This window comes from Drosophila teissieri, chromosome 2L (genome assembly GCF_016746235.2).
Source record: "Drosophila teissieri strain GT53w chromosome 2L, Prin_Dtei_1.1, whole genome shotgun sequence".
Taxonomy (NCBI): domain Eukaryota; kingdom Metazoa; phylum Arthropoda; class Insecta; order Diptera; family Drosophilidae; genus Drosophila; species Drosophila teissieri.
Genome location: NC_053029.1, coordinates 12,626,804 through 12,636,416, shown reverse-complemented (window position 1 = coordinate 12,636,416; position 9,613 = coordinate 12,626,804). Strand labels below are relative to the sequence as shown.

Here is a 9,613-nt window from a genome sequence, read left to right as displayed (position 1 = left end):
ATTATGGAAGTTGGATTATTGAAAGTTTCACTTCTGGTAATAGATTGTAATTATTAGTAACTAGAATAAGGAAAATCAAACGAGTGACCACAAATAGTAACTGATAGTAACTCAAACAAGAAGTGAATGATTCATTACCGATTACTCAATGGTTTGCTTTACCACAGCAATAAAAATTGACAAATAGCACAATAGAGTGCCAGCTATCTGTGGAATCTATAGCCAAAGATTAATGCGCTCGACCTTAAAGTAATCTTTTATGGCACACCCATATATGAACTGGACACATTAATGGGGGCCCGAGATAACTCGGCTTTGGGATGCGTACTAACTTTATCAGCTGCAAAAACAAAGTGCGGCCAAAACATCAGCCAGAACATCTGTGTCAGTGCGTTGGTAAACAAAAAGAAAGCTCCAACGTGATCCAAACAAAGGGGCCCCAACAATAACAGGAGGCAGGCCAAAGAAAAACCCAAGGAAAAAAAGCAACAAAACACAGGCAACTGGCTGGAAAAAATTGTCATGCATGACTGAAATACAAGAGTACGAGCAGAAGTGGCACTGCACAAGGAAAACATACAAAATAATTTTTATAAAGGCTTTAAAATTATTTATAATTTCTGTTTCAAATAGGTTTACTTTACATAGAAAAGTTCGTTCTTAAAAGCTCACAGCTTTCTAGGAATGTCAATAGTTTAAAGGCCAGAACCACATGCGATTTAAGAGATTATGTATTTTCTCGCAGTGCAGAAACAGAAACAGCGAAAAAAGCTAAAGACCTGATCCGCTCTGTTATTCATGCCGTGGAGCATAGTTTTAGGCGCCGCCAGTTCGGTTGTCCAACATGTTGGACACTTTTTCCAACCACCCAACCCCAACCCCAACCCCAACCCCATTTGCAACACCCCAGTTTTCCCTCCCCCTCCCCTTACCCATCGGCAGCTTTGTTTGTCTTTGATGCGCGTTTTCCGCTTGTTTTTCTCGCCGGACGGGGGAAATTGAATGCCCAACAGCCAACAGCCGACAGTCGGCCACGTTGTAATTGAGTTGGCCGTGTGGAATGGGAAAATAGTTTCGCCAATTCCGACACGAATCGCCATGCAGTTGTACTCGTACATGGAAAATCCCTATGCCTGCGCCGCGTACGTTGGCCCAATTTGCCGGGGGGTAATTAATCATTTTTCACTTTTTCATTCGATACGATACAGAAAATGCGCTCAGCAATTTCTCACCATTTGCAACTGCCAAAAGGCAATTAGAGTCGACACATTCGCTGTGTATTAGCGTTCATTAAGAAATCACATGCAATTGCCACCGTAATTTCAATTAGGTTGCTTTTCTATCTGCTGGTTTGGTCCTATTTGAATTGCATGCAATTAAATGCAAGCGAAATGATTAAGTTGTTGTATTAGAAATGGAATATTGGAGTGAGCTACAATTTTGGGAATTTGTGGAATAGCCTATGAAATATTACGCATTGAAATAATACATTTTGATAATGTTAAAACTAGTGAAAAGTTACATTGCATTTTAATTATTATATATTTACTTAGCTTCAAAATGAATAGTTACCATAAACATCAATGCTGTTTTTAAAGACGTTTTTTGCCTTCATTGTAAATAAGTTGAATAGTTACCTTAAACCTCAATACTGTCTTTAAAGATGTTTTTTGCCTTAATTGTAAATAAGGAACTGCATATATTAACCAAGTGTAATTGCATTCTGTTGACTTTTGTGGAATATGCAACACCAAGAAACGCGGCAAAATGCAACGAAAAGTGTGATTACTTTAGAGCGGCATGCCAATTCTGAATTCCGCCGGGCTTGGCAATCAAATTGCGTTTTTCGGCCAAAGGAGGCCATTCCATCTGCGGTGGGAGGACTCGTGACCAGATCTCAGATCGGGAGGTGCCTGGCTTTTGGAGCTGATGCCACCGATGCCACCGATGCCAGGACTCTGATTGAGTGGAAGCCTCTGCGGGGCTTTTTAGACAGACAGACAGCCAGCCGGGCCCGGTTGAGTGTTTCAATTTATTTTTCATATTTTTGTTTAACCGCTTTTTGTTTTACTTTCCTATTTGAGGCAGGCTAAATTCCCCCGGTTCGGGCGCACAAAATGCCAAAAGTTAAAATAAACAGTGGAGCCGGCAGTGCGGCGCAAGCAGCCAGTCGCCGCCAGGAGCAAGGACAACATGCAGGAAGGCAGGAAACACTTGAAAAAGTGTGCCAACAATATTTCTGCCATCTCTCGCCGCTCACTCCTCACTCCTCGCAACTCGGTGTCTGTGTGCTTTTGTGCTATTGAAAAGGAAACGAGTGGCAGGCAGAAAAAGTTAAATCACCTCCAGCAATTGGGCCTGCTGTGGCTCCCAACTCTATGGATGGCTCTAAATGGGATGGATGGGTGACTCGATGCGATGGCTGGGCTGCTGTACTGCTAGATTGCTAGATTGTGTGGCCTGTGTTTCGAGTGCTGCTCCCTGGGGTGGCGTATGCGCAATATTCGCGCACGGGCCTCTAAGCTGCGGCTTGAGACCCCACTTTCCCCACATTTGTCGCATTTTCCACTGTCCTCTGTGTGATTCTATTCCATTTTATTTTATTTCATTTTTTCGCATTCTTTTTCGATTTGGTTTTGTTTTTCGATTTTCTATTTGCCGTGGGAAATTGCTTTCAATAATGACGCAAAGTGTTGCTGGGGGGATATTTTTAATGGCTGCTTGGGCGCTGTGCGTTCGACAGATAGCGCCATCTGTTGGCGACAAATTTTACTGACACTGCCCCTTATCGCACCCCTCACGCTGCACTGAGAGAAATGCGTGTGATCACAATTCCTTTACTCAACATTTCTATGATATTTCAATCTATTTCTTTTTCATGACTAATAACCAGGAATGTATTATGCATTAAAATATATAGCAACTTAAATCTAAGCCTGATTTTAAAACGATTAGCTCAGTGTATCATCGACATCACTTTAGGCAATTTGTTCGCTCACTCATCGCTGCGTTGGCATCAATAAATTGCCGCGGTAGCGTCGCGTTGCATTGCGTTGTGTGTCCTTGGCCACATCCTACTCCTTCTTGCCACGAGTCCTTGGACGAGTGTGCGCCAACGCCTGTCGTCTGTCCGGCGCCTCCTTCCTGGACACTTGTGCAGTCCAGCAGTTGTCCAGCGCACTTTTCCGGCATGCAACGCCAAGGGCTTTTCCTCATTTGCATTTGCGAGTAAAAGGCTCGCCGTGCAGTGAAATATTTTTAAATGTATTTCTCATTTCCACGGCGGCATGTTCACGTTGCAAGGGATTTTCAGATTCGAGATGCTATCGCGATTCATCTTCACAGCAGCCACGTCGATTCACTCAAACTTATTCGCTGATGCTTTATTCAAAAATATAAAAAATTAAGTTAAGTGGGTTACACCTTTCAAATTAATGTAGACCAAGAAGAAGGGCACTTTAATATTTTGCATCCACAAACTTAAGATATCACGTATCAAACTTTTGAACTAAAAAGAATTTAAAAAATATATATAGAGTTTTACTTACTAATAAATTTAATTTAAGAAGTTTGAATGTTTAGTTAAAGTATTTTTCAAAACCCTTTTTGATAATTCTTTGAATTCTAGGGCATGGGCAGTAATTTCCCATAAAGTAGCAGCGAAATGTAATGCAGTGGAAAAAGTTCAGAATTCAATTATTCCCGCTTGGTAAGAGTTTTAATTAAAAATCAGCCATTTAATGTGCGTGTGAGCTCCGGGTGCTTAAAAATTGAGCATCGATTCGCAGAGGCTTTCAAGTTTGATTAAATTCTTCGGATGAAAAAGGCAAAGCAGCCGAAAGTGTGTTTGCATCACGTACACACTTTTGGGTGCCCCAAAGTGGCCCTAAATAAAATATTCGGTGTCTCCCGTCATAAGCTAATAAACTGAATAAATATTATATACAATAAATATAATATTCAACCAACCCAAAGAGCTGTGCATTTAAAGTGAAACTAAAACAATTTCAAGGACAATTTGCAGACTATGAAAAAAACAACTTACGTGCACTTAGTTTCCATTTTTCATTGATTGGCGTACAATTTTTTATTTTAATTACAGCAACACAAAGCAGCCTGATTCCACTGAGATTTATGCAAGGTTTACAGCAACAAAATATACAAACAGAAATCAGAATAAAAATTGTGTATGCGTAAACAATTCATTTCACTTTAATGTGCCATTGTTGTTCGTTCGGTCGAAACATCAGAATCTCACTCACTCTCCGTGTGGCAAACTGTTTATTTGCGTATCGCGACGGGGCCAATTAATGAAATTTCATTTTCCCGCGTTGATTGCGCCACTTTTGCTCCATTTCAGGGGGCCAAAATCAATAACAATACGCTGGCCGGGTCGTGATCCATCCAATCCATTTAATTAAACACTCGCTCTACGACTATACACCTTTGGCCCGCACCACGACGGCGAAGAGGGAATAGGCCATCTTCAGGGTGGCGAAGAAGGCGTTCAGATTCAGCTCGATGAGACCCCCAGCCTTGATGACCCACACCCTGTTGCGCAGTGTAAGTTGTGTGAAGACGAGCATGTCGAATCGATGATCCCGCGACTGGTCGTACCATCGGCTGGAGAAGATCGCATATGGCAGACGTTCCACCTGCTCGGCCACTTCGCTGGCGAAGTAGCAGCTGGGAAAGAGCTGCACGCAGACGACGCCGAAGAACACCAAGTAGTAGACCATCGAGATGGTGTCGCTCACGAAGAAGAGCATGTAGGACACGATGATGCACAGCGTGGCTCCACAGCCACCCAGCTGCACCAGTTGGACCTCGCTGATGGTGCGACGCACCAGGTGGTGGAATCTGCCAGGTCAACGAGAAGTTGAAGGGCATACAGGTTCTTGGAACCAGTTAATGTTATTAATCAAAGCTTACCGCACCAGGAGCTTATGCTGCTCAATGTACTCCAGCAACCGCTGATGATTCGTCGCCGTTTCCTCCTCGGAGTGTCCCAGTTGACCCATGCGAATGGACCACAAGCGGACATGTCCGGCCAGAAGGCACAGGGTCAGTGGGGTGTAGGTATCGTTTCCCAGACCCTGGAAGCCTTCCACAAGGACGCTAAATATCTGATAGCCCAAGGCCAGTGCGCCCAGATAGCGATTGCTCTCCAAGTCAAATGGGAAATAGGCTGGGTAGATAAGTTCCCATTTTCCTGTGATAACCTGTAGGACAACGCCGAACAGGAAAACCGCATAAATCATGCCAAAACTGGCATAGAGACAGCGTGTGAAGCGCCTGGCATGGCAATACACGTGATCCTGGTAGTAGCGATGCTCCAGTTCGCTGTCAATGAACGCGTCCAATTGTCCGATCAGCGATTCGATTTCCACAATTTGCGGCAGGTGGTACAAGTGGGCCACGTGCTTCAGACTGCAGGCCACGCAGGTCAAGGACATGGTCAGGTTCTTCATGAACTCAGCCGGAGATGGAAGCAGCAGCAAATGCACAAGCAGGTGCAGTGGAAACCACAAGGTGACCAGGATGTGCAGCAACGCCACATACAGCTGGACAGGACGCGGGGAATCCTTAAAGAAAGTCGGCACCAGCAATCGCATGCAGATCCAGAACGGACGATAGAAACTAAGACTATCGATTATGACCATTGTGCAGCCAATGCATATTTCCCAGCCAGGCTGAAGCTTTTATGCAGATGCCGTGGGAGCATACACTGCGAGAAATGATGAATATTTCTCCGAAAGGCTGAAGCTTCTATGCAGATGCCATGAGAGGCTATGCCATATGCCACATTGAACAAGATTTCAAATTATATATATAATATATTCATATAGTTTTATTAAGCTATACAATGTTGTGTTAATTTGCTTCGCGAAATGCTACATCGATATATTATTAAAAAAATTGTACTATCCTGTTGATATCAATAAATCAAATGTCCTTGTATAATTTTCCACTATTTAATCTTCTCTGAGTGTAAGTTCAGGTGCATAATCCGCGCTAAATGGCATTTAAACGCCGCCGATGCAATTTTCATGAGGCGCGCGTTAATGGCCGCCATTAGTGGTAATTAAAATTAAGCGAAAATGCAAATTTGTGGTGCGGTGGGTGCGCCCACTTATCCACGCAGCGACATGGCCAACGCGAAGAAGGAGTAGGCCAATCGCACGGTGGCAAAGAAGGCGTTCATTCCAATGCCAATCATGCCACCGGCCTTGATTTGCACCTCCGCCAGCGTGAGTTGCATGAAAATCAGCAGTGTGCGGCTGCATCTGCGATCCATTTTCATCCAGTTACTGGAGTAAATCGCATAGGTCAGCTGGTTCATCTCCACGGATATCAGGGTGCCGTAATAGCAGCACGGGAACAGCTCCAGCACCATCGACAGGAAGTACACTCCGTAGTAGGTGACAGCGAAGTTGTTCTCCGCGAAGAATAGAATATTGATGAGCGTTATGGAAATATTGATGCCACTCGAAACAAACTGGCCGAGCTGCGAAATATTCATGGTGCTGCGCAGTAGTGCCACTATTCTGGAAATAAATATTAAACATAAGAAATAAATTACATGATATACAAATATTGCATATCTTATGTAAATAAATTACAAGAAACAAATAAAGAGTAGTAGTGAAGTTGATTGCCGAACTAAATGGTTCTCCCATAGCATTAAATTATTTGTTTAGATCACATGAAACCACATATATTACTTCATTAGTTTCCGGTGGTCCTCGATGCTTTCGATCAATTGTTTTCCAATTGAGTGCCTAGTTTCCTCCGGACCTTGGCCCATTCTACTCAAACGCATGGCCAACAGTCTCACATGACCGGCCACCACGCAAAATGTCATCGGTGGATAGGAATCATTGGCCAGGTTCTGAAGTATGGCCAAACTGACTCCGGCTATTTGGTACGTTACACTTAGCCAAAACACTAGTTCCGTGGCCTGCACATCGTAAGGGAACCAGGCCGGATATAACAGCTTATGGCCACCGCCGAAAAGTACTGATGCTATGGCCGAGATATTTGATAGTCCATAGGCCACAATGAAACTTTTCCAAATGAAATTCGCCTCACGTCTCGTATTTTGATTGAAGAACTCGCGTTCCTCTTCACTCACAGCTCGCTGATCCAGTTGCTTGAATAATACTTCGATTTCTTTTATCTCAGATAGCTTGATGCGAAAGCAAATAAATTTAAAGCTAGCGAAAAAGCAGGCTGCCGTGATCGGCAGACCCTTGCAGACTTCCCGCACAGATCTTTCCATAAAGAGTCCGAGAATTAGATGAACTGGATACCAGATGGTTACGAAAACTGTAATCACCACGTCCAGCAAGCGATTCAGTAAGAAGTGGCTTTCCAGACCCAATAGATGCCAATATAGCCAATAGGCTCGGTAGATGTGTTCACTTCGAATGACTGGCGATTTCAAGTCCATGTTCGAAATAATTGAACATATACTGCGGCATTTTCCCTTTTATACTGGGCTTTTTAAATGGCTTAATTATGGTCCTGCAACGTTACGCCCATCAATTGACTGCGGATGTGATAGCCCTATAATTTGTGATTACCAATTCACACCTTTTCTTGACTGGGAAGGTAAATAATGTGGAGGCGGCGGCCTAACTAAAAATATGGGCTTTGGCTTATACAATTTTATTGATCGCGGAACTGTGCAAAAGGTTTACATTTTTATTCAGATAATTGGTTGTTGTCTGTGAATAATAAATGGGCTTGTAATAAATTAAATAGTTGTATATTAGTGACTTAAGTAATGTGTTTTTATTTATTCACTGTTTTCCCTGTTTTCCCTGGTATTCCCTGTTTCCCTATAATCGAAATGACATGGCTAAGGTGTAAAAGGAGTATGCCATCCGAACTGTGGCAAAAAATGCACCCATATCGATGCCAACAATACCTCCTGCCTTGATATTAACGGGAACCAGCGTCAGTTGCATCAGTATTATCAAGGATCGATTGTATCTTCTATCCATTTTGAGCCAGTTGCTGGAGAAGATGGCGTATGGTAGCTTGTCAAACTCCATGGTCATCAGAGTTCCGTAGTAACAGCTTGGAAATAGTTCGATAAACATCGCAGCAAAGAACACGGCATAGTATATCATTGCAAAGTTGTTTTCCGCAAAGAACAGGATGTTGATGAGTGTTATGGAAATGTTGATGCCGCTGGAAAGGAACTGGCCAAGTTGGGTGAGTCGTAAAATGCTGCGAAGTAAGCGTACAATCCTGAAAAAGAGACATTTGATTAATCAATAAAGCTGGCGTGAAAAGTTCAGTGATTTATGAATTGTAAAATTAAATTTATTTTCCTAATTGGTTTGGGATATCAACTTTAAATGCATAATCAAATAGTAAGTTTCCAAATTCTTCGAACTATCACACATGTGGTTTTTTACTCTTTAATCTTACTGCATTAGTTTCCTGTGATCCTGAATACCCTTGATGAGTTCCTTGGTATGTTCCGCTCCTGATTTCTTGAGGTCGTGACCTATTCGTCTTAGTCGCATTGCCAAAAGTCTCACATGTCCAGTGACCACACAAAATGTAATCGGCGGATATGAGTCATTGGCCAGATTTTCCAGAATCAACAGACTAGAGCCAACCGCCTGATAGGCGAAGCTGAGCCAATAGATCAATGCGGTGGCTTGAAAGTCGTAGGGAAACCAACCCAGGTACATCAAGTTTCGACCACTGCTAAACAAACCAGCGACGGTTGCGGTGATTATAGCCGATATAGCAGCCACCAAGTAGCTTTTCGAAATCATTCGGGCCACTCGACTTGGATTTTGGTCAAAGTAGCTGCGTTCCTCTTCACTTTCGGCTCGATTATCGAGATCTTGGAACAATCTTTCAATGGCCTTAATTTCATGCAGTTTCCAACGAAAACAGAAAAATTTATAACTGCAGAAAAGGCATTCTGATGTGAAGTGCAGACTCCTGAAGATTTGGATCGTGGGCTTTTTATACATTCCAAGTATAAGATGCACGGGAAATAAAATCGTAATGAAAAACGTGATTGTAAAATCCACTAGCCGTCGGAAAGGATAATCGCCCTCAACTCCCAGGAGTCGCCAATAGAGCCAATAGGTTTTGTAAAGACTTTCGCTTCGCACTTCCTTTCTTGAATCCATATTTGAAGCAATTGGAACCAACTTTGTACCGCCTTTCCTTTTATACTGCTTTGTTTAATAATTTATTAAAACTGAGTTGGATAGGTGTAATTGTTGTCCCCGCAATTATATTTAATTGGTACCAGCAATTATCACCTATTTGTGTAAAGTAAGCAAGTGTGAGCTGTAACGTAATAACATTAGGAAAACCAAATTCTTAACTTTGATAAATACGGGTTATGGAAATAATTAAACAGTTGTTAATTTTTATGAAGCATAACTAGGTGAGATGTTACAAAATCTCTGTACGACTATATTACTAGCTTTTCGCATCAATAAGTAAAGCAAGAGAGAACGCTATAGTCGAGTTTCCCGACTATCTTTGTCTCTGGAATGTGCATGCCTAATCTCAACTTTCTAGCTTTTATAGTTCCTGAGATCTCGACGCTCATACGGACAGACAGACGAAC

The 9,613-nt window shown here is 42.6% G+C and overlaps 3 protein-coding genes across 3 annotated transcripts; all 3 read right to left on the bottom strand.

Moving 5' to 3' along the window:
- Positions 1 to 4,165: 4,165 nt before the first annotated feature.
- Positions 4,166 to 5,799, bottom strand: LOC122619062 (odorant receptor 33c). The gene is made up of 2 exons (XM_043795759.1): positions 4,933 to 5,799; positions 4,166 to 4,860 (listed from the first exon to the last, which is right to left on the bottom strand). The coding sequence occupies exons 1-2, from the start codon at positions 5,661 to 5,663 to the stop codon at positions 4,437 to 4,439; spliced, it is 1,155 nt and encodes a 384-aa protein (XP_043651694.1). The 5' UTR covers positions 5,664 to 5,799; the 3' UTR covers positions 4,166 to 4,436.
- Positions 5,800 to 6,133: 334 nt separating this feature from the next.
- Positions 6,134 to 7,453, bottom strand: LOC122615231 (odorant receptor 33b). Its single transcript, XM_043790230.1, has 2 exons — positions 6,726 to 7,453; positions 6,134 to 6,548 (listed from the first exon to the last, which is right to left on the bottom strand). Exons 1-2 carry the CDS (start codon positions 7,451 to 7,453, stop codon positions 6,134 to 6,136), a joined length of 1,143 nt encoding a protein of 380 aa, XP_043646165.1.
- A 391-nt stretch (positions 7,454 to 7,844) lies between these two features.
- On the bottom strand, positions 7,845 to 9,164 carry LOC122624825 (odorant receptor 33a). The gene is made up of 2 exons (XM_043804544.1): positions 8,443 to 9,164; positions 7,845 to 8,259 (listed from the first exon to the last, which is right to left on the bottom strand). The coding sequence occupies exons 1-2, from the start codon at positions 9,162 to 9,164 to the stop codon at positions 7,845 to 7,847; spliced, it is 1,137 nt and encodes a 378-aa protein (XP_043660479.1).
- Between the last annotated feature and the right edge of the window lie 449 nt (positions 9,165 to 9,613).